At 38.7% G+C, this 26,462-nt stretch overlaps 1 protein-coding gene across 5 annotated transcripts in view; it reads right to left on the bottom strand.

Annotated features, from left to right (window-relative positions):
- The window catches only part of dacha (dachshund a), a 376,942-nt gene that overhangs the window by 78,356 nt on the left and 272,124 nt on the right, over nt 1–26,462 (bottom strand). For all 5 annotated transcript variants that reach the window (XM_073058389.1, XM_073058390.1, XM_073058391.1 and 2 more), the window contains one exon: nt 21,731–21,811. In XM_073058389.1, coding sequence (XP_072914490.1) covers nt 21,731–21,811 — 81 coding nt within the window. The remainder of the gene's footprint in view (nt 1–21,730; nt 21,812–26,462) is intronic.

Below are 26,462 nucleotides of genomic sequence, written 5' to 3'. Positions count from 1 at the left end.
AGCCAATGTTTTTGAGAAAAGTCTCTTTCATTTAAAGTTGGAATGATCCTCTAATGTTCTGTGGAACTGGGTGGAGCAAGTTTTATTCTGTATTCAATAATATTTCACCAAATGTGGAATGTTTAATTTTAATAATTGGTAGGAAAAATTCCATCTGCCTAATAGAATAATGTAACCTGCCTTAATGACTGCCGCCTGGTAGCACTCACATCAACAGTGACAAAATGCTTTGAGAGGTTGGTCATGACTAAACAGAACTCCTGCCTCAGCAAGGACCTGGACTTATTGCAATTTGCCTATTGCCACAATAGGTCAATGGCAGATGCAATCTCAATGACTCTCCACATGGCTTTAGACCACTTAGATAACACAAACATCTACATCAGGATGCTGATCATCAACTATAGCTCAGCACTTAATACCATCATTCCCACAATCCTGATTGATAAGTTGCAGAACCTGGGCCTCTGTACCTAATTCTTCAATTGGATCCTCGACTTCCTAACCAGAAGACCACAATCTGTGCGCATTAGTGATAACATATCCTCCTCGCTGACGATCAACACTGGCGCACCTCAGGGGTGTGTGCTTAGCCCACTGCTCTACTCTCTATATACACATGACTGTGTGGCTAGGCAAAGCTCAAATACTATCTATAAATTTGCTGATGGTACAACCATTGTTGGTAGAATCTCAGGAGGTGATGAGAGGGCGTACAGGAGTGAGAAATGCCAACTAGTGGACTGGTGTCACAACAACAACCTGGTACTCAACATCAGTAAGGTAAAAAGAGCTGACTGTGGACTTCTGGAAGGGTAAGAGGAAGGAACGCATACCAATCCTCATAGAGGGTTCAGAAGTGGAGAGAGTGAGCAGTTTCAAGTTCCTGGGTGTCAGGATCTCTGAGGATCTAACCTGGTCCTAACATATCGATGTGGTTATAAAGAAGGCAAGATAGCGGCTATACTTCATTAGGAGTTTGAAGAGATTTGTTTTCTCAAGAAATATACTCAAAAACTTTTATAGATGTACAGTGGAGAGCATTCTGACAGGCTGCATCACTGTCTGGTATGTGGGGGGAGGGGGGACTACTGCACAGGACCAAAAGAAGCTGCAGAGGGTTGTAAATTTAGTCAGCTCCATCTTGGGTACTAGCCTACAAAGTACCCAGGACATCTTCAGGGACCGGTGTCTCAGACAGGCAGCTTCCATTATTAAGGACCTCCAGCACCCAGGGCATGCCCTTTTCTTACTGTTGCCATCAGGTAGGAGGTACAGAAGCCTGAAGGCACCCATTCAGTGATTCAGGAACAGCTTCTTCCCCTCTGCCATCCAATTCTTAAATGGACACTGAATCTTTGGACATTACCTCACTTATTTTATTATACAGTATTTCTGTTTTTGCACTTTTTAAAATTTATTCAATGTATCAATGTATAGCATAATTGATTTACATATTTATTATTTTTTTTTCCTCTCTGCTAAATTATGTACTGCATTAAACTGCTGCTGCTAAGTTAACAAGTTTCATGTCACATGCTGGTGATAATAAACCTGATTCTGATTTTCCAACAATAATATCATGATAATAGAAACACTAGTTGAATGCCACAAATAGTCTTCAAGATTACTGGTACGAAATATTTAGAGCTGTTTCTATTTAATGAGACACCACAATGCTGTGAAATGTTGTGATTCTATGACCTGCCTATGAATGAATTATATAGCATTTCAATTTATACACTCTGTGAGCAGGCACTTTTGACAGACAAAACCAAATATTTTAAAGTTGAATACAGAAGTTAAGGCGCAAAGGTTGAAGGCCAAAGTCAGCAAGTCCAGAGGTCAGAGGTCCAATGTCAATGAGGCTGAGCCAGGGGCTAGAGGTTAGAGGTCTGATGTGTGCCAGTCTGAAAGTCTGGGCCAAGGACTGGAGGGGATCTGTCCTGGGGTCAGAGATCTATCCATGTGACTGGGAGGGTGGGAAAGAGGATTGTTTTGCTGTTGTTGTTTTGTTTTGTTTGTGTTGTTCCGCTGAACATTATAGGCATGTTATTTTGTCAGTGGAATGCATGGCAACACTTGTGGGCTGCCCATAGAAATTCCTGGAGTGTGTTGGGCGTTAATGCAAATGACTCATTTCTCCATATATTTTGCTGTGCATGGAATAAATAAATCTAAACTATTTTGAATCTTTATTTTTGAGCTTCCAAATGACATTTTACAATGGCATATGTCCAGTTTGCATTCAGTCACCTTTAGCTTTCATTGCCATTTGCTGCCTCCTCTCCGCTGGGGTACAACTGTCCATTATTAAATAGTGTCCAAAGTGGTTCTAGCCATTTATACCAAGAAGCTATAAAGTGGTCACTAGAGTGTTTAAAACAGTTTGTATTATTTTGTCATTGATTGATACACAAATCCCTTGCTGATGTTGAACTGCTGGCTTTTTATTGTAGAAAGGGATGATGAGAGAGATATCAACATGACCCTGGACAGGGTGCAAAGGAGGTTCATGAAAATTATTCTAGAATTGAATGGCTTGTCATATGAAGAGTGTTTGATGGCTCTAGGCTTGTATTCCTGAAATTCAGAAGAATGAATGGTGACCTCATTGAAACCTATTGAATGCTGAAAGGCCTTGATAGAGTGGATGTGGAGAAGATGTTTCCTGTGGTGGGAGAGTCTAAGACCAGAGGACACAGCCTCAGAATAGAGGGGTATCATTTTAGAATGGAGATGAAGAATTTCTTTAGCCAGAGAGTGGTGAATCTGTGGAACTCTTTGCCACAGGCAGCTGTGCAGGCCAAGTCTTTATGTATTTTTAAGGCAGAAGCTGTTAGATTCTTGATTGGTCAGGGTATGAAGGGATACGAGGAGAAGGTAGGAGATTGGGACTGAGAGGGAAATTGGATGAGCCATGAAGAAATGGCAGAGCAGACTCGATGGGTCAAATGGCCTAATTATGCTCCAGTACACTCTTAAGACTATTAAGTTATAATGCTTGTAATCTTTATTCATTAGCATTGGGTTTTTCAGGAATATCAGCAGTTGGTATGTATGGTTATTTCTCAATGAGTAGTTTAGCTGAACTCCCATTATACTTGTGCTGAAGGAACATTGCTTGTCCTTGGGCCAGCTCCAAAGAGGGTTTGAAAGCAGAGTCAAGAAGGAAGGAGCTTTTTCCAAGTGATAATCTTCCAGGGATCCAAACGTCCAACCTAAAACTGCAATGGCCCTTATAGATGGGACAGGTTGGAGATTTATCCCGCTATCTAATCCACAATAGCAGCAATGATTGATGGTAATTATAGTTCATGATGAGTATCTAGATGACAAATAAAAAGTTCCAATCCTTCTAAGTGTGGCTATTCTCACTGCAGCAAGTTCACAGATTTTATCAGCATCCTTGGAGTTTCAACAGATTTTTGCAGCATCCCAGATTTAAGTCTCGGAGACAGAGTGACAGTTTTGCAAGCTAAGCATCTCATCCCATCACTGATATGTTGGCAGGCTCTGACATGTTGGTATTTTTCAATAATTTATTGCCTGGTTGATATTATTCTATGATCAAATTTGATCTCTGCTCTGTTTCTCTGCTAGGGAACAGACATACCACTGAGAGTTAAGGCAAGAGGCCTTCACATGATGGAGACCATCATTCTCAATAGCTGATGTGATGATATTAAGTTAACACTTGAAATTCCAATCCATTCAACCTGGAAGCATTGAGTGACTAACTGTCCACCTGCTTGTGAGGGAAATTAAGGGAGTGAGATCTTCAGGGCAACATAGAGACACAGCTAGTGGAGTGACTCCAGTGATTTGGGTTAAATTCTGACTTCTGGTGCTGTCTGTGTGCTATTTCCATGATCTGCCAGGGAATGTGATATTTTCACTTTGGCTTCTCCAATTTCTCCCTATGTCCCAAAGATGTATGTGTTAGTAGATTTACTGGCCACTGTAAATTGTCCATGCTAGTTATGTATTTAAGCTTTCAGTGATATTGTAAATATATTGTTTGATTAACCATTCTTTTTTGTTTAAATAACTCATTACAAATTGCATGTAAAAGTACATGATTGGCATATGTTATCACGTGAGATCACATATGTGTGCATCTCACTACAAGTAAAAGCAAAATTAAGACATGTTATTCCCAGCTCTGTATTTTTGCTTTCAATTAGTTTTATGTTTTGAAGTTAAAATTAATTGAAATTATTGAGACCACTCCCTACCTGTTGATGTTCAGCAAGATGCTTGAGATAAAAAGATAGCGCAGAGAAACGTGCAAGTTAAAAAAGAACTGCAGTGAGACATTCAAGTTTAAATAAAAATGTATTTGTTTTTCTTCACAAGAGGTGAAAAATGTTGGAGTTAGAAAAGAGACAGAGAATAGATGAATTCACAGATTCATATACAATGAGTAGCAAATGATAATAATCCTAAATTTAAAAAAGAGCAGAAATGGCTGGCTACATCAGAAAGATAGACACATTCGATTGTAGAAGAGACATCTGGATTTTGTATACTGAGCAAATTGAGCAGTATTTTGAAGCAAGTGAAATAACAAATGAAAAATGAGTGCCAGTTTTGCTAACGCATTGGGTGGAAGAGCATAGTTTGCTTAGAAGTTTAACTGCTCCAACTAAACCAGCCAAAATGAGCATTGCTGATATTGTGAAAGCAATGCAGGTACATTTAGAACTGAAACTACTGTTAACTACAGAACACTTTAGGTTTCATAAGCAGAATCAAAAGGAAGGGGAGTCCATTTCAGCATAAATGCCTGATTTGAAGAGATTAACTGAGCAATGTCAGTTCAGTGATGGGCTTAATGATGCACTGGGTGATTGTTTACTTTGTGGGAAGCATTCAAAAAAGCCTTTTAACTGAAGCACAACTCACATTTAAAAGAGCAGTTGAAACCGCTGTATCAATGGAAACAGCAAACAGAGACATAATTGAGTTGCGGTCAGGAATGAAAGTGAGCGTGAACAAAATTGCAATGTCTGAAAAGAAACCGGTCTGGCTGAACAAATTGTGTTACCATTGTGGCAGGGGCTCAGATAAACTTGACCAATGCAGGTTTAAAAGAGAAACTTGCAGAAAATCCAACAAAGTAAGACACACGCGAAGAGCAAGTTGGATGGACAAACATAAATGGACTGCACAGGGAAGAGAAAAGGATAAAAAGTCATGTTGCAGTTTCATAAAGATGTTGTAAGGAAATGTGGAAAGCACTGATTTAGGGACTATAGGATGCATCCTAGCAACATGTCAAGAGAGGCCTTGTCATCATTGCCAACATTGCCACACTTTTCTGCATTCTCTGGCTGGTGAGAACTTGCTAGGCTGAAGGGTTCATTTCTGTACTGCATGCCACAAATATATGATCCATGTTGGCCAGGGTATGGTGAATGTAGTCGATAAACACAAAGAACAATTTTCTCCCTGGACATACTGCATCGCATTCTTGACCAATCCATGCAGTGGAACTCCAGCTTGTTGGCACTTGGATTTTATTGGTTCCATGGCAGGGATTATAATTCTGCTCCGAACTACAAGCAAAAGCCTAGAAATGAATGAAGAGCCAAGCGAGGACTCTTGTTGCCAAAGGGCCATCTGTCCTTACAGACAATGGAGGATGAAGGTGCTCAGCAAACTTCTCACCCGAATTTTCTTGTGACAGTCACAGTGGGCCTGTCCATTCATGGAGTATCTGTGGTTGATGGCAATGTCTGAGTTTGTGTGGAAAGTGGAGAGTCATTAATGGAGTCTCACTCACTCCCTGAATCATGCATGTTCCCACAGCCTCTGCTGTTCACTACTCACGGTGATGGAGACTTGAAGAAAAAAGTTCAAGTGAAGGTGTCATGTGCAGGATGAGCTGCAAATTCTGCTATATGGCCATTGCCAGGATTAATCCAATGGCTAGGAAATTCAGGGTAACTTTTAATATGATTTTGCACTACAAATTAATCAAGCAGCAGGTTGTATGAAATTTGCACTGTACAACTGAAGTTTCAGCTCAAGTATCTAACGTGAGAAATTAATATCCATCAAAGGCAGAGTTACACAGTTCACATGAAATATATGATTGCTCTGAATTCATCAACGTGGCTTACAGTATTCAATTTAGTCCAAAGAGTTTAGAAATGCTACCAATATCACTGTAAATTTTCAGCTGATACAAAAGTATCATCAACATCCAGTTAATGTTTTTATTGATCTCAGACAACATAATCCACTCTATCCTACTTTCCCATGGTAGGAACTGAAGACCAGCCCTCACTCTATAAAACTCTGGTTCCACACTTGGAGTATTGTGTTCAACCTTGGTCATCTCATTATAGGAAGGATGTGGAAGCTTCAGAGAAGGTGCAGAGATATACCCAGGATGTTGCCTGGATTAGACAGCATGAATTATGAGGATAGGTTGAGCAAACTAGGGCTTCTCTCTTTGGAGACGAGGAGGATAAGAAGTGAGTCAACAGAAGTGTGCAAGACAAAAGGCATGGGACAGACTGAATGGCCAGAGACTTTTTCACAGAGCGGACCAAGCTAATACAAGGGGGCAACACTAAGGTGTTGATGCACCATCAATAACTCTCGGAGACGGGAGGCGAACGATAGGCTTTTATTAGCAGCAAAAGGGACATCTCGGAGACTGAGGGAGGAGCAATGCCCCAATCGCCTTTATACAGGGGTCTGTGGGAGGAGCCGCAGGAGCAGTCAGCAGAGTGGCGTGTCCAGACAGGGATACACATAGTTTACCATAGGTGTTTAATGAAACTATAAGAGGATGTCATAAATAGTTTTTTTTTCCACTGAGAGTGGCAGGTGCATAGAACTCTAAAGGTGGTGATAGAAGCAGGTACATTAATGACACATAAGAAACTCTTAGATAAGCACATGCATGAAAGAAAAATGATGAGCCATGTGGGGGGAAGCAGAATGATCTTGGAGTAGGTTAAAGGGTTGGCATAACATTGTGGGCTGAAGGGCCTGTACTGTGTGGTACTGTTCTATTCTCTATGCTCTTAATTAGAGTGGGACTCAAAGACAATCTCCTCTTGTTGCAACAATAAAACTGGCTGTCAAACAGTAAATGTATTTGATAGTTAATACACAGCAGGACTAAAGTTAGGTGCTTACTGACCACTCTGTTTTTAACCAACAGCAGATAAAGACCTATGGTGTTTGTAAACAGTTCAATTTTTAAATTAATCACTCATGATAAATCTACACAAGTAAATATGTTGCTAAGCTGCAATCTGCATTGCACACAGACGTTTAAGTCTGTAAGACAAATGGTTCGATTGAAAAAGCTGTATATTCAATGAGTTAGACACACATGATTAAATCTCAGAACTGCTGTTACAAATGTAGAACTGGTTGAAAAAAAGCACTTTTGTGTAACTAATAAATAATGATGTGCTTTATTTTTTAAAAAAAACACCAGCAATATCAAAGTAGAGATTGCGATATTAACACCTCAACCACTGATTGATCTCCCTGCAACTTTTGTTTCTAGACCTGTGTGAATGAGCTTAGTGACCAGAATGGAACCATAAAATACTTCTTCAAAAGTAAATAGTACTTTTATCACCAGGGTTCCCACACTTCAGGAATTAGTGGTTAAATTTGGTGGTACAACATGCGTCATTATAGCAGTCCTCACAAAGAAAAATACCTCAAGTACTTGAGAGAAAAAGGGAAAGAATGCAGCAAAGAAACATTTAAGTGGGATGTGGGAGGGCGGAGACAGCAGCAAACTGAAGGTCCTCACAAAGGCTGTTAAATTCAGTGTCTGAGGGGTCTGGGTGAAAGGTGTGAACAGTGAATGGAAACCAACACAACGTAGGCCCTTTGGCCCATGATGTTGTGCCAACCCTTTACCCTACTCCAGAATCAATCTAACTGTTCCCTCCCATGTAGCCCACCACTTTTCTTTCATCCATGTGCCTATCTCAGAGTTCCATAAGTAGAAGTAATAACCAGCTGATGGAGGTGCCAAGGAATGACCATCTAGCCATCATTCTTGATATTCAATGACATTGCCAATGTAGTCATCTACATTGGTGGCATTACCTCACGATTAACAACCTGGAGTTCACCACTGACAGAGTGTATTGTACTGTAAAGTTACATATAGTGCTCACTGTGCCAAATTGGAAGTTTGATACCCTGTGATAAGGATTCATTTCCTGACTACCAAAGCCTTTGGACAAGGAAAGTCAGAGCTGTGATAGGATACTCTCAATTGGATGAGTGTAGCTTGGCAAAAATGATGGTCAACACCAATCAGGACAAGGCAGCTTGCTTAATTGGCACTTCTTCCCGTATCCTATAAATTCCCTCCCTCTTTTACTGACATTCCAAAATCATCAAAATGAGGACTTGGGAAATGGACAGTGAATCTCAATGCATATTTCAATACAGATTGTGGTGGAGTGATGGGGGACCTGTGTCAGAAGGCATTGAGGGAGGAATGAAACTGTGCAATTGTTGACACTGGAGATGAAAGAAAGTGATCGTGTTTGTAGAGTTTTCAGAGAATTTCTGCATTAAAGAAGTGATGTTCTACGTTTATTGGAAGAAGCCTGGACAAAACTGATTTGCAACTAAACTAGTTACAGGGTTCCTGATGGAGAATTTCAACCAAAACGGTGACAATTCTTTTCTTTCCACAGATGCTGCTCAGCCTGCTGAGTTCTTCCAGCAGATTGACTGTTGCATTAAATTCCAACATCTGCAGTCTCTTGCATCACCAATGTAACTAAACTAACTTTGAAACGTAGCTGCCTGTATATTTCTTTATTAGCCTGCACCATTAAGTTATGTCCATCAAACATTAGGCTGAGAATGGCGATCTCTTTTATTGTGCAATAATATAAATGCAACAATAGAGGCTGAAGGCTGACGATGAAACTTCATGGAAGAACATTAACAGTTTTGTTCATCTTGTTGGTGGAATTTGTACTCATGTTGTTGCTTAGGCAAACCCATTCCCAGAAAATATCTGCCAGCAACATCTACAGATAACTGGATTAAGCTTTAGCTGTTTCAGGTGAATGCAATTTAAGAATTTCTGGAGCTGTCTGTTGCTGTGTAATAATTTTCCCTTTCACTAACTAAATTGGAAAACTGATGCGCTTTTGACATTAGAATGGGATAGTTTTTCCAGAGATGTCTCCATAACCATAAAATATGAAAATAATTAAAACAAACTGATATTCTTTAACGTTATTTAAGTGGGAACAAATGTAGATAACAATTTCTGATCCACTCTGATGTAGGCTGATCCGTATCATTGACTATGAAGTTAGAGATGACACAAGAGTCTTGAATAACTGGAGGTTCCAGTTCTGTGAAGATTGTGTACAGCTGGACAGTAGCAGAAACTAGCAGCTAGGCATTCCTCCAGATGGAGCACTGATGAGTGATTTTGGTGTCTCATTGAGACAGCGTACTAAATCTCTCCAGCAATGGATAATGAACCAATCCTGTCCTTATAAACAGTTTTTCTATTGCATCGATTACCAACTACATTTCCAGTACAACAATCTGTGGAAACACGAGTGCTTATTCTATAACCCAAAAAAGCACCAACTTAGCAGGGTTCCACATACTTTAACAGGCTGAAAATGAAATTTTATATTGCATAGCATTTTGTTTAAGAGTCTCCCTGACTGTAAACTGATCAGTTACAGCCAAAACAATAAACTATTCAAACTTGTAGACTGTTGTAAAAAAGAATTTTGAGAAAATGAGGAACTGCTTGATCTCTTCAGCCTGACAATATCCTAAGCCTCTAGCTATAAATTAGACAGGAATGATCCAATCATCTAGAAAGATGTTCAAACCAGCCAATAATATGGATTAAGATCATCTGTTAATGTTTAGATGATCTGGCAAATATAATACCTTGGATATGAAATTTATGATGCTGAAATGCAGCATCAAGCTTTCCATTGATCCCTTGTAAACATTTTATGAATTAAATCACAGTTAAAGGAACAAATTCTGGAGTAAGGAATCCATACTATATCACCCAGCTGAAATAATTCCACAGTTGCTTCCAATTTTCCCCAGACAAAAATATATGTTATACATCTGGGACCACTCTTGACTTAATTAAAACCATTCTGTTCATATAAAGTAATCATTTCCATTTCCAGAAAAATAAAAGCAATTTTGATACACCCAGGAAAAAAGAAGTTGTTGGCAAAGCAGGGAGCAAATCTGAATCAGATACCGTTTCCAGAGGAAGGTGTTGTTTTGAGGTTGTGCTTGGGAAATTTGGATAGTTAGTTTTACACACGTGTAATTAGTTAGCATTTCGTTAATTGCTATCATTCTTTTTATATGGGAGTATAGTTAATGGTCATTTCTCCGGAAAAATATAATAAGACATCTGTAATTGTCTTTATTTAACATAAATTTCTGCCTGAAGCTCTATCTCTGTGCTTCTGGAAGTTCTATTTATCTATCAGTAACTTAAATATTTAGAACCAGATATTCCAATTCATTCTGGTTTAGTCTTGTTTGCGGATTCAGAATAATATAATTCAATGGTATTTTTCAATTTCCTTGTAAACATGGTGAATGCATTTTAGTTATGTCAATAAAGCTAGTTCTATTTGTTGATAGCGTGTGCCTTGCTCTATGCTTTGAAATGTTAATTCATTTCTACAGTGCATGCAGACACAATCTCCTCCTCACTGACAATCAGCTCTGGTGAACCTTAAGAATGTGTGCTTAGCCCAGTGCTCTACTCTCTCTACACCCATAACTGTGTTGTCTCTAAATTTGCTGATCATACATCTATTGCTACCATCCGGGAAACAATACCGCAACATAAAAGCAAGGACCAACGGGCGGGACAGCTGTTTCCACCACACCATCAGATTGATTAACTCACACTGACTTGAGTGTATTGTATGTTATATTGACTGTGCTATTTATTATGAATTACTATGATTGCACATTGTACATTTAGACAGAGACGTAACATAAAGATCTTTACTCCTCATGTATCTGAAGGATGCAAGAAATAAAGTTGATTCAATCAAAAAAAAAATTCAGATGGTGACAAGAAGGCATACGAGAGTGAGATGGATCAGCTGGTTGTGTGGAGTCACAACAACATTGTGCTCAATGTCAGTAAGACCAAGTAACTAATTGTGGACTACAGGAAGGGGAATTTGAAGGAACACACACCACTGTTCATCGAGGGATCAGTAGTAGAAAGGCTGAGCAGTTTCAACTTCCTGAATGTCAACCCCTCTGAAGATCTATTCTGTGTCCAATAAATTGATGCAATTACAAAGACAGCATCTACATTTCATTAGGAGTTTGAGGAGGCTTGCATGTCACCAAAGACTCTTGCAAATTTCTACCAGTGTACCATGGAGAACATTCTCACTGGAGGGGCCACTGAACAGGATTGGAAAAAGCTGTAGGAAGTTGTAAACACAGCCAGCTCCATCATTGGTACTAGCCACCACAGCGGTGAGGTCACCTTCAAAAGGTTATACCTCAAGAAAGAGGCATCCATTGTTAAATATCCCCTCACCCTGGACATGCCCTCTTCTCATTGCTACCATCAAGGACGTGGTATAGGAGCCTGAAGACACACACTCAGCGTTTCAGGAACAACTTCTTCCCCTCTGTCATCAGATTTCTGATTGGGCAATGAACCGATGAACACTAACTCACTATTTTTTTCTGTTGCCGTCTTTTTGCACTGCTTACATATTTTAATTTCTTAAAATATATTTCTTATTATAATTTATAGTTTTTAAAAACTATTTTATAATGCAATATACTGCTGCCATAAAGCAACAAATTTCACTACATATGCTAGTGACATTAAACAGGATTCTGACTCTGAATCCAAGGAAGAGAATCAATTATAATCTTAAAAGGTACTCAAAGAAAATTGCACAAAATAATCAAGACAAACAGAGCAATCTAAGAACAAGGAATCCAGTTCCTGCATGCTTCCTAAACTTTATCCTTTTTGTTAAAACACAGAAAAATGACTTTTGTTGTTGAAAAAAAACACAGGTTTAGAGAGAGAAAAAAAATATGACGGACAATATACTGAGTAGAATTAAACCTAACTCGTGTTTGCTGATTCCGGAGGTACAGCTCGTAAAATTATTTGGCATGTTATGTGAATATGTGTATTCAAAAGAATTGCTATGCCAAGAGATGCAGCCAGAAGCAGATCTGTAGGAGTCAAAATGATCTTTTATTTAACATTGTATAGCAATGGGGTGAAGGATGGGGTGTAATCATGTTCCCTGCAATGAACCAGTGGAAGTGGTAGGCTTAAGAGACAGAAACAGGAGAAATGTTGATGCAGGAGCAAAGTGTACAAAGCTTGACTGATGAAGTCATTGAGCAGACTGGTGCAGTACATCAAATAGTAGGGGCTAACAGGCTATAGCCTGACAAATTAAATTAAGAGAACAGCTATCAGGCTAGTTTAGTTTTAAGATAACTCTCTACCACAGTGAAATCTTCCATCACCGTGGATAAGTATAAAATGCAGATGAATATCACATCCATTAACAAAAAAGGTGGCCTAGGATCAATGAGATAGCTCAAAAATTTCTGGTCAAAGCCACCAGGCTGTAAAGGTTCATTCTATATATGATGCTTTAGACATGTTCTACATAAGCGCTGAATAAAGTGCCTTTTTTACCCCAGGGTTTCTTCCTGCTGAAATACTTTGTAAGTGTGTTGGAAAGTAAGTACGATATTTCAGGATAATTATTTATTTCTAATTGATAACAATCTCTCTGGTGAAGTTCTCGTTTTCTGTATATTTCAACAAAATAAATGGGCTAATAAACAGCAAGGGAGGAACTCAAAATTTCGTAAAGTATAGTTGTAAAGTAAGAATGGGCCATTGAGAGAAAATTAACCAGACTTTTGTGGTTAACATCGCATCTGAATGTAAACATTTTGGATCTTAAGTATTCCATCTCAAATTAACAGCACTAACAAACAAGCATAATTTCTATGTCTCTATAGAGTTTTAAAATATTGGGAACAGAAAAGCAAATGTAGTCTATGTTTTAATAGATTTAAAAAAGACAAAATGTCAATGTAACAATTCAATTGGATTTCAATGCAGAATAAATCATTCCTTTCATCGATTGTGTTACTATTAAACTAAATGAATTAGCCTGTGATAATATATCATGCTATTATTTTCACTATGAAAAAATTATAAGGACATTGGATGATTTATTTTTGTTTTGTCATTCTGGAGTGCCACCTCCCTACAAGAAGAACCAGTGGTGCATGTTTTGAAGACCATCAGCTACTCGCAAGTTAGTTACTTCTTGAGTTACATTCTCTATTACTACAATTAAAAAAAGGATTTGGTGATTTCTTGGTATCTCTTAAAGTTACAAAAGACTCCAGTTACTGAAAAATCATTAATTTGCAGACAAGCTTCAGTACAAACTGATTTCTTCAAGTCTTGCAAGTTCACACAGGCATTCCTCTTCTCAAACATCCCAAGAAAGTATGGATGCAAGGACTACAGTCAGTGAACTTGTTCTAGTACAATTCAGTAGCATGCCTGCATGTACGGTACCTTATTTTGTGGGCTTCATTTCGGGTCAATCCCAGTGACTGAATACACATTACTTTCACACGATAAACTCAGTAATTATTGCAACTGAATGAGATTCCATGCTGGCAGGGAGCAGCTGGTTATGTGACAAAACACAGGCAAATGCTCAGTACTTTTAAACAGACATGATGCATTCATTCAACTGCTCTGTCTACATTTGAGGCACTGTGAAAAGCAAAAGGCCCATTGATAAGTGACAAGACTGTCTCCTGATGACAGTCTTTCTGAGGGTGCTTCAACATTAACATTTGAAGGCTGGCTTTAAATACTTCAAGTTACATTGGTGAAGATTCAATGAAAAATTGCATTGTGAAATGGTTGGTAAACTCTGAACTCTGAAATATTTAGAATGGCTAGACTCTTGGGAGTACTGCCTTCATAGATTCAAAAGTACAAATGCATTATAACATTCCTGTTCATTTTTATGGTTATTCAGATATTTGCCTAAAAGACTGGCTGAGGTAAATCTCAGCATCTGAACTAATGACTTGGGAAAGTGTGTAGATTCCTAAAGCACAGAGGGGTAACTTCAGTCCATCACACATGGACTGCGTCTCTGAAGGATTGTTGTTGTTTCTCTCCATGCCTCGTAGTGCATCAGGTAGCCACCTTGCCATTTCTTTAGCAATTTTGTCTGCATTTGTGAGGCCGAGTTGCTCAACCCAGCACAGATGGAATGCGTGCAAGGAGCCAGCGGTATTCGAACCCGGGACCACCCACTTCTAAGTCTGGTGCAGACGCCACTGTACCACTGGCTGATGAAATAATTCCACTCTCTGAGAGAATTGCTAAATAATTCCACTCTCCTGCTCTTTCCACACAGTACTTTTGACTCTTCATCCATTTCCCTTTTGAAAGCTAACAGTAAACCTGCATCCATCATACTTTCTCATCAGTCAGTTCTATTGCTTAATAGCAATTTCAAGGAATTATCCAGTTAAACACTATAAGATAGTTTAATCTACTATTCGGCTAGATATGAACATTGGGCTAATTGCCAGCACTCCAAATGATGATTCGTTGAACAACTCCTTCCTTTTTCTAATGCAACATGGCTGTTGATTTTTGCTCAATGGAAAACTGTGGAAAGTAATCATCCACATAAAATCATCAGGTTTTGTTTGAGATGACCATGAGTCATCTGGCTTTCTGGCTCCATTATTCTACCAGGTGACAGGAAATTCCAGAACAAGTTGCCTTCACTGGATTTGGTCCCAGATGTTGGGACCAACTGTTCATGCTCTATGGACATGGAAATGTGCAATGGTTTGATCTGCTTTGTTAGGCAGCTTCATGTTCACCAAGAAAGGCAGCAGAAGGTTTGTCCAACTGACATCCAATGCCTGTCAACTGTTGTGCAGCAAGCTGTGATTTTCCTTTTTATTTATTTATATCTCAAAAGAAACTTTTATCTTTATCTGAAAAGGTTCTTATAAGGTTCAGTGCCAAAAAGCAGTCAAGGGAACATTAGAGATTAATTACTGGAAACACTGGAGGATGTTTTTCCAAACATCTACTGTATGGATGAGGGGGGATAAAAGCATATAAAAGCAGATATTAACACATCTGGAAAGTATGTGCTCCCGGAGATGGTACAAATTTATGTCATGTGATGACAGCATGCTTTGTTGGTAATTAAACCTTAACTTTATTTTGTTATCCTGGGAGATCAGCCTTTGAGCAGTACTGTTTACTACTCAAATGGCAAACTCCCAGGATATTCCAGCATATTCAATAAAATGGATCTTCTTTTTGTGAGCTTTAGCAGTAATGAAGAACAAAACTCACTGCAACCATGTCTTCTTTCTACGTAAAATTCTATGCAGTTCTGTCTAAAGCAAATTGCATCAGGACCAAAGATGGGATCATCTCATTCTTAGTGGTTCAGCTACTTCCTGTCTGTTAGACTTACTCCTCAGAACAAAAGTGCGAATTATATCCATCAAATATTGCATTTACTTTAATGTTTTTAAATATAATCATCAATATTAAAAAATTAAATGATTGAAGTGATACTCTATAAGCAGTTGTGAGACAATTCATATTAACACACTTATAATGTTACTCTTTATGATATTTTCACTTTTACTGCAAAATATGGAGATCAGAATATTTTAGAGAATAAAACCGTCATATTTTTAATAGGTAGACAAGGTAAATAAATAGAATATCTGAATTTGGATACTGCATAGTTCTCAAAACCTTTCACTTTGTAGCAAGTTCAGCAATGTGCCATTATATTTGAAGCACAAAGCAATCGGTTAATTTTGATTGATGTACATCAGCTTGTATATGAGCTTAAAACAAAGGTCTACGCAGCAGTTTGGTAATATTAAAACATGGAATTTATTCTTTTTATAGGAAAAAGGTGTAGAATGTGAGCTCAGACTAGCCATAGGGTTGTCATTAATCTTTGCAATAAAACTGTTCCAAATAGCAGGAACTGTTGAACATTAGTTCTGGTTAAAATTAGCATTATTCAACAGTCCAGTTGGGAATTACTGTGTTGGTGCATTGGAGCTTGGTTTACGGATAAAAATCGCAGAAACTGGTTGTGGTTGCTTGCAATTCACAGCAAAATGTTGGAGAGGGAAAAAGAAAATCATTACATCCATGTGATGAAAGCAAATAGTCAAAACAGATGGAATGCCAATAGGTTGAAATGGCAGACATCAGACATTAATATGAACAAAAATTAAAACAGCTGTGTATTTAGTATTTCAGTAATAATTGAGTAATATTGCAAACACATTATTTGATTAAGCATTCTTTGTTCTTTACATAATGCATTGTGGGTTATCTGTACAAGTATGTAAATGGCATATATTATCACGTTGCCATGTGATACGTGCATACTTCACTATAAGTAAAGATGAACTTAGACTCGTATTTCGGACTCCCATCTTTTTCTTGCAATTAGTTGTGTGTTTGGGAGTTACAATACATAACAAAAACTTATTTTAATCTGAAGTAGTGAACTGATTTCTTAATTGAACTATTTGTCAGAAAGATGCATAGATTTCTGGAATCCCTGCATACATGCTCTTTTCCTGTGCTCTGGAATAAAGGTTACATTGTCACAGACCTGTAATTCAGAGATTTGTTTGTACTGCACTGTTAATGCAGAGGACTAGATTCCACAATAAATCATCATTTATTTTTTGACAGCTTAATCGATCGCGGTGAAAGCTTTTCTGTGGAGAGATCTGAAGGATTGATCAGAGTTATTTTGCTGACTGAATATTAACTTCTCCCACCTGCTATCTGTGACTACAAAATTGTACAGAGTCAACATCAATTGCCCTCATATCATCTGAGTCTTACTTGCCTTCCTTTTTTCAACAGAATAGTAGAAATCTGGTTGTGACATACCCTTACTGCCATGTGCAGAAGCCAATCTAATGCCAACATTACTGGAGACAAGGTGGTAGGATTTCACTCATTTGAATCGCTGTTCACTATTCTTATGAGCAGCCTTGAGTAATATAATTGGAATGCATTTACACAATTGTTATCTCTTAAACTGAAGAAACTGAAGCATAAAAGAACAATTTTAGCAAAGTTGAGCTATGTTACTCTAAGGAGCGATATAGACACATGCCCACACTTGCATGTGCGTGCGCGTGCACGCACACACACACACACACACACACACACACACACACACACACACACACACACACACACACACACACACACACACACACACACACACACACACACACACACACACACACACACACACACACACACACACACACACACAAAATTGGAGTGCATTTTATTAACCTTTAATATCAGAAACATTTACCTTAGTAGGTACTTTGATTAACATCTACTCTGCTTGTGAGTCATGACAATAATTATTGATATTACAAGACTATGAATTGTATAGACCATCAATGTATTTCAATTAGTGTCAGAGCAATGGTAAAGCCTATTTCTAGGAAGTTCTGGATGCCACAACAGTATAAATTATGCACTTATCTTTCATCTGGGCTCCATGGTGTATATTTATTCCAAAGGAGCAAGTATCAAGGACACTAGGGGATAGTGAACTGTCACTAATCCCTCCTCTTGATGTTAGTTTGATTGCAAATAAGTGCACATTTACCAACCCTCTAACAACAAGAGTAGACATAAAAGAGGCACTGGCTGGAATGTGTCACCAGAGGATAATTCTTCATAGGAATTATGTACTATTCACCACAAATTGCTCCTGAAGTATTGGCGCATTCCATACACTTTTCCTCAAATCTAAGAAATTAAATTACAATTCATTTAAAAACAACTTTCTGAACACAGTTTTAGTACAGTTTCCTTGATAATTGTTGCCAGACCAAGCTTTGATCCTCTCACCTGATTAAAATGGAAGTGGAGCGTAGAAGGACAAAGCCAGGATAACCAATCTGCTCTCCAGAGATGGGTGTTACTAGAATGGAAGGATTTAAGGAGGTCAATGCCTCTAATTCTGCTTTTAACTCTAGGGAAACTTAGTAGATAAAAGCAAGCAAGACCGACTGAATCAGTGAAGTATGCGCTATTGCGGCACTGCTGAGAGGCCACCACATCATAAGCTCCAGGTCCACAGAAATGATTTACACACTCACTGTAACCGGTACTAGACCCAACTCGCCTCCATTTCACCCTTCTGCTTTGCACCTTGCCAAATGTGGTTCAAAAGGTTTAAGAAATCTCAGGAATCCATTTACTACTTGCACTGATGAAGCATCTCATGTCTTTAGGAACATTACTTCTTTGACTCAGTTGCAACAATCCAATTTTGAACAAGCCCTTCAGCTTCTACAGTCAAGTTAGAACATGGACATGCAAGATATTGCTCAGACATACTGACTGCCAAAGACTTGTATCATGACAAAAAGCTCAAACCTTGGCATGCATGTGATATATTTTTCCAGTTCTGACTGCAGGTGCATTTTAAAGCAATTCATCTCTTAATTCCAAAGGATTCATAACTTTGGATGTGTTGGAGTGCAACTTGAAAGGAAAATGTGTTGATCAATCCATATGTTATATGCACTTTTCAGACAGTGGCTGTTAATCAGTGTAGTATTTCCTTACAATGGCAGGGGTCTCTCTGTTCCTTTTTGCCTCTGTGACAAGGTCACATCCTCTTGTCGCTTCAAGTACACTTTTAATCTTTAATTTTTTTTTAAGCTGGTAAAATGTTTAGAAAAACTCAGGAAACGTCCCACGATGAACAAACCCACAGCACTTGATTCACTGTCAGCAATCATATCAAGTGTTTTGCACCTGGTTTTTGTCTCCAAAGAGCTAATTCGACCTGACAATGATGGATTGGAAGTTTACTCCAGAGAAACCTTTAGCTGTAACGTCAAGTGAAAATACATACAAGCAAACTTCAAAACTTGCATCAAACATTGTTACTATGAGACAATATTTCTGAACAAATGTGAACCTATTTGTAGTTTTTACATTTAGATTTTCTACTACTTCTCAATGTGCCCGTGTTCTTCCATTCCTCCTTTATGTATCATTCACAATTTTTCAGCCAATGAAGGCTGGGTAACATGTCCTCAAGTGATATTAATGTTCATGGATTATACTACAAAGCACGTGAGCAGTAAGGACACAACTCTTTATGATTCACACGGTGGGGTAACACTGTAGCTACCCTAATATTACACTGTATCAATATGTCTCACCACTGAGTAAACAACATTCATTTTGAGAGAATTAAAACCTAATCAAAGCAGTAGAACTTTCCTAAAGGTAATGATTTAAAGAGGAGCCTTATTTGTCACATGTACATCAAAACATACAGCAAAATGCATCATTTCCATCAAATTGTAGGATTTTGTGAATGAAACGTGTGTTGTTTTATGAGTTTAACAAAAGTTGCAGGCCTATACTTCCATTACAAACAAATCATAAGCAGTCGCCTTATGGTGCTGTCGTTACATCAGGCACCATTGTTTAAAATGAACACAACAACTCAAGGATAATGTTTAGTGAATTACGTAGAACAGTTTCTATTATGAATAATAAGTGTCACCTGTCACCCTTTGCATTGCCCTACAAAATCAGCAAGTGTCATTCCACATTCCACACCAACACAGAATGCCCACAAATCACTAACCCTCACTGTATGTCCTTGTAATGTGGGAGGAAACCAGAGCACTCAGAGCACGCAGTCACAGGAAGAAGGTAGAGGGAATCGAACTCTGATCAATGATCACTAGTACTGTAAAATAATGCACTAAACACTACATTGCTATACCATCTTGAAAGTCATGCTTTCCTTTCCATTTTGGAATATCCATGTTTAGTATTTCCTGAACACATCCAGTTACATGAAAAGTCAATGAAGGGTTTGTGGCCTAGTCTTACAGTTTTGCAAGGACCTTTACTTAACCTTCTGCTTCTGAGTCTCTTTTCCTCTCCACATAAAGGAAATTAATTGCTTTGGCTAGATCTGTACTTGGATCAAATGTAAGTCATGGAATTGATTCCATCAAAACTAAATTTCCTCCACATTGGCATTTTACTTATATTTTACATTTAAGTTAACCACAGTTAAAATGACTGGTTAAAAGCTACCTTCAGTGAGACAGCACCACATTTACCTGAAGTCTTCTTACCACAGCAGTTATCAGTTGAATCATGTCTGTGGCAAGAACTTGTACCACAGAGAAATGAATTTGCATGCTATATGATGCAACTTTGCCAGGAAATAACATGAAGAGCGTAGCAGTTCCACTGTGTGACTAATGCGCCACAAGTGGAGGTGGTAGGAAATGTAAAGCAGTGCCCAACTGAAAATTTCGATTGCAAGTCTGTGATTTTCATCCAAGCATGCAGAATCCATGGATAGTGTGGGTTAATTGTACAGAAGCAGATTTTCACAGCACTTGTGAGGCCTACTGTGTTACTAAATGCAGCACCAGGAACCTACATCAAGTGGATTCTCTAAGGTAAGAACTTGACTTTCATAACGGTTCCTCCTTGGGATCCTAAGCGCCCAAGTCTCAGCAACGAATGACCACTATCCTAACCCAATTACGTGCCCTGTTGTCGCCACCCAATTGACCTCGACCCCAAGCACATACACACCACTCGCCATCAATGCCAGCTCTGACTCTTGAAATCCTAAATGCTCTTTTTACTAACAAATTCTAGGCACCTCTTCCTGTTAAACTTCATGAGAAAGTAAGGCCTCTAGTGTTCAAAATAAGCAAGGTCTGATATGAAACCTATTGTACCTTGAGCCTTATTTGCTGTAGAATGTGGCTGTGAGCACTAATTGGTCCACTGTCTGCTCCTTATTTAACACATATTTCCCAATATCGATCAACTTTAAGGCCTTTAATTGCACTACTCTGGGGTTTGTATATTAATTTCACTGAATAAGAATGACTTTTTGTTTCATACCAAACTCTGGATCGATGATAATAAAAGCAATAAGAATTCTTGATAGGATCAATGCCTAACCCAAGCTAAATTTTTATTGGAAATTTCTCCTCACGATTAAATGGAAGAAAATGACTGCAGAGGGAAATGTTATGCAACAATATATCAACCCGAATGTATAAAACATGCAGTTCTTTATTTTAACTTATTCGCAAGATAATACTGACCCAACTTATAGCAACTGCTGTTCATGTAGGTTTTGTTTAAGGGTTCTCAGATCACCACAGAAACATATTTTGCATGTGTCCCAGTTAACACATTGCCAATATCCATAAACTGTATATCACTACTGAATTCCTTCTATCTTAAGGTCATTCACTTAAATATTTGTTCCCACAGTATTTTAACACTGGCATTAATCCACTTAAAAGTCATGGATTTCAGAAAAGGAAGGATAAGATGATGAAACTAGAATGCACAAGAGAATGGCAGAAGGGAAACAGATGGGTCTAAAATTATATTGGCAAGTGACAAAGAAATTATGAACTTAACCGAAGAAGAACTTTCTAATATATCCCTTAAGAAATTAAGCATGTTTGAGAGGCATTAAGGATACAGTTATATAGTTGTTTATTCTTTATTTTCCTTAAACTGAACTAATTCATGGATCTGTCTTACCTTTCTCCTTTTGGCTTCTCTTTATATTGGGACCATTATCATGATCAATGATCTCTCCTTCTCTCGTCCCTGGCTGACCAGCTGTTGGCAAAGAATTACAATGTTCCATAGTTTACTCTGCTGAAACAGTACCAGAAATTTTTCCAGTCGTCCTCATTCTCACAAATGCCAGACATTAAACATTTTAGTACCTAAAATATTGAGCCAATTTCTGAATAGAATAAAATTTATTTAAATTTTTAAAGCAACCGTGATCTCTCTCTTCCCTTAAGGTAATAGTTGAACACAAATTCCACTAAATCACTAAAATAAAATTAGATTTAATGCAATGCCACCTTTCTGGATGAGCTGTTCTAGATATCATTTCCTCCTGTTGATTAAGCCTTTAAATAGTCCACTTTGGAACAAAAAGTGCTGTTGAAAACGAAATTACGATAACGATGCAATTTCTTGAGAAAATATTTACTTTTAAAATTAATTGCATAAAATGTTTGTTTTAAGTTATTAAACTCTTAGGATAACAAAGGTGTAGTTGCCAAATGTTCTAAATAGAAAATTAATATTTTGTCATTTATTCTGAAATAATTTCTAATTATTTTTGTATAGTCACTAAATGAACTCCACTTACAGGCTTAAAACGCCCTATGAACATTTTGCATTTAGTTAATGTGATGTAATAATAATAATATTGAAAATAGTTCTTAGACAATGGCAATATGAAATATACTATTTTCCCCACCAAAATCCATGGAAATGCAAATACAACAGGGTTTCTAATGAGCAGTTCTTCTCCCCTATCCTGCCCATTTACTGACCAAGCATTGAAGATTCCAAATGTACCCCCAAATTGTACGTGAATATGAGATGACTTTTTCTCTACAAATGGCAAATTTGAGTGGGCCATTACTGGTTTTTGCGCTTAGGAAGTGATATCTCATGAACTGGAATTGTAAATTTTCTGGTAATTAGCTCAAATTTTGTTTAAATGGAACAAAAAAACTCACAATAAACTAAAGAAAGGACTGATTAATCAAAGGAGAATGCTCAGTGAACAAGTACAATCAATGTGTAAACAAATGAATTGGATACGGACAAGAAACAAAATCTTGTATTATTAAAAACTATGTTTATAAAAGAAACAAATTTCAGAAATTTATGGTGTTTTATGCTATATGCATAAGCATTGTATATCACCTATGATATTTTGTAATAACTGTTGTAGCCCTGCGTCCCTCTGAGAAGCTTAAGCCTTCTGATTGTCCCAGTTACCAGACAAATCAGGCTAAAGCATTTAGTGTGTATCTGACCCATACACCTGGGTGAACTATGAGAGATAGATCAGAAGCATTCAAGTCTAGCAATCAAGAAAGTTACAGGAGGTCCAGGCATGATTTCTGGAAAGCTATTCAACAGACGAAATGGCAATTCCAAATGAAGAATGCTTCACATTCGTGGTTGGGCTTAAATGCTACATCACCTCCTGTAGAGTTAAATCAAGCAAAAACAGGGCTTCACTTCCCAATGAGTTCAAAGCCTTCTATGCTCACTTCGAGCATCAAAACATGGAGGAACTATCACAAACTCCCACAGCCACAGGTGATCCTGTGATTTCAGTCTCTGAGGCTGATGTGCAAACAGACTTCAGGAAGGTGAACACACAAGGAGCATCTGTCCCAGACAGGGTACCAGGCCAAGTACTAAAACCCCGTGCTGATCAACTGGCTGGCGTGTTCACTGAGATCTTAAACCTCTTGCTTCAGCCTTCAGAAGTACCCAGCTGGCTCAAGTGGGCTTCAAAATATACCAGTGCCTATGAAGAACGTGGTAATCTGCCTCAATGACTATCATCTTGTGACATTTACATCCACAGTGATGAAGTGCTTTGAGAGGCTGGTGAAGAAACATATCAACTCCTGCCTGAGAAGAGACTTGGATACATTCCAAATTGTACAAGTCTGCAGCAGATACCACCTCATTGGCTCCTCACTCAACCCTAGAACATCTGGACAACATAGATGCATACATCAGGATGCTCTTTATTGATTACAGCTCAGCATTCAACATTATCATCCTCTCAAAACTAATCAATAAGTTTCAAGATCTTGGCTTCAATACCTCTATGTGCAATTCGGATCCTCAATTTCCTCACTTGCAGACCCCAGTCAATTTGGATTGACAATATCATCTCCTCCAGGACCTTCCTCAGCAAAGATGCACCACAAGGCTGTGTGCTCAGCCTCTACTCTATTTGCTTTACACTTATGACTGTGTGGCTACGTACAGCTCCAACGCCACATTCAAGTTTGCCTGCAACACCACTGTCATAGGCTGAGACAAAGGAGGTGACAAATCAGCATATAGAGGGAGATTGAAAACCCGGCTGAGCGGTGCCCTAACAACAGCCTCTTAAGCAGTGCCTCTACTTCCTTAGGCGTTTGTGAAGATTCGGCATGACATCTAAAACTTTGATAGACTTCTACAGACAGAGTGCGTCACTACCTGATATGGAAACACCAATGCCCCTGAAAGCCAATCTTACAGAGAGTATTAGATGTGGCCCAATACATCACAAGTAAAGCCCTCCCTACCACTGAGCACAGCTATATGAAGCGTTATCTCAGGAATGCAGCATCCATCATCAGGGACCCCCTTCGCCCAGTTCAAATTCTCTTCTCGCTGCTGCAACCAGGAAGAAGGTACAGGAGCCTCAGCACTCACACCACCAGGTTCAGGAACAGTTATTACCCCTCAACCGCCAGGTTCTTGAACCAAAGGAGATAACTTCACTCAAACACGAGGAAATCTGCAGATGCTGGAAATTCAAGCAACACACACAAAATGCTGGTGGAACACAGCAGGCCAGGCAGCATCTATAGGAAGAAGTACAGTCGACATTTCGGGCCGAGTTCCTTCGTTAGGTCCTGACGAAGGGTCTCGGCCCGAAACGTCGACTGTACTTCTCCCAATAGATGCTCCCTGGCCAGCTGTGTTCCACCAGCATTTTGTGTGTGTTGCTAACTTCACTCAACTTCGCTTGCCCCACAATCAACAGACTCATTTTCAAGGACTCTTCTCCTCACGTTCTTGATATTTATTGCTTATTTATTGATTATTATTATTTCTCTCTATTGTATTTGCACAGTTTGTTGTCTTTTGCACACTGTCTGAATGCTCAATTTGGTGTGATCTTTCATTGATTCTATTGTGGTTTTTATTCTATTATGGATTTACTGAGTATGCCCACAAGAAAATAAGTTAATCTCAGGGTTGTATATGGTGACATATACTTAGTTTGATAATAAATTTACTTTAAACTTTGAAACTATTCGTGATTGAATAAAAGCCAAGTGTCTAAATAATACAATAGGTTGCTTTCTTAATAAATCCCTGTTGTATTCTGTTATTCCAACTGGAAATCATTGGTTGGAAAAAACAGAAGGAAATTAATTTTAGGAACATTTCTATACAAATCTTCTTCAAATCAATTAAATATGCAGTGGAAAACTGCAAAAGGGGAGAAAAGGACTGAGGTATTGTTCATGGGTTTAATGCTCATTCAGGAGTCTGATGGCAGAAGGGAAGAGGCTGTTCCTGAGTCATTGAGTGTGTGCCTTCAGGTTCCTGGACCTCCTCTCTGATGGTAGCATTGAGAAGAGAGCACGTTCAGGGTGATGGGGACATTTAATGATGGTTACCACCTTTCTGAGGCATCGCTCCTTTAAGATTTGTCCTGAATGCTAGGAAGGCTAGTGCCCATGAGGAGCTGACAGAGTTTAAAACTTCCTGCAGTTTATTTCAATCCTGTGCAGTGCCCCTCCCCCCATACCAGATGGTGATGCAGCCCGTCAGAGTGCTCTCCATGGTACATCTGTAGAAGTTTGTGAGTGTCTTTGGTGACATACCAAATCTCCTCAAACTCCTAATGAAATATAGCCACTATCATGTCTTCTTTATAACTGCTGAGCCTAGGATTGATCCTCAGAGATGTTGACACCCAGGAACTTGAAATTGCCCACCCTTTCCACTCTGGTCCCTATATAAGGACTGGTCTGTGTTCCCTCATCTTACCCTTTCTGAAATCTACAATCAGTTCTTTGGTCTCACTGATGCTGAGTGCAAGGTTGTTGTTGCACCCACTGGCTGAGATTTCTCATTCCTGTACACCTTCTCGAGATCATCTGAAATTCTGCCAACAATGGTTGTGTCATCAACTAATTTATAGATGGCATTTGAGCTGTGCCTAGCCACACAGTCGTGGATATAGAGAGAGTAGAGCAGTAGGCTATGCAGACACCTCTGAGGTGTGTCATTGTTGATTAACAATGAAGTGCAAACACTATTTCTGATCCACACAGACTATGGTCTCCCAGTGAGGAAATTGAGGATCTAGTTGCAGAGGGAGGTATAAATACCCAGGTTTTAGAGCTTTTTGATCAGACCCATAGGAGCGTTTGTGTTAAATGCTGAGCTGTGGCTGATAAACAGCAGCCTGACAGTAGTGTTAGTATTGTCCAGGTGATCCAAGGCCACATGAAGAGTCAGTAAGATTGCACCTATTGTAGACCTGTTGTGCTGATAGATGAATTGCAGTAAGTCCAAGCCCTTGCTGAGGAAGGAGTTGATTTTAGCCATCACCAACTTCTCAAAGCACTTCATTGCTGTAAATGTGTTACTGGATGATAGTTGTTGAGGCAGCTCACCCAACTCTTCTTGGGCACTGGTATGACTGTTG

Source organism: Hemitrygon akajei, chromosome 10 (genome assembly GCF_048418815.1).
Source record: "Hemitrygon akajei chromosome 10, sHemAka1.3, whole genome shotgun sequence".
Taxonomy (NCBI): domain Eukaryota; kingdom Metazoa; phylum Chordata; class Chondrichthyes; order Myliobatiformes; family Dasyatidae; genus Hemitrygon; species Hemitrygon akajei.
This window is presented reverse-complemented; position numbering and strand designations above follow the sequence as displayed.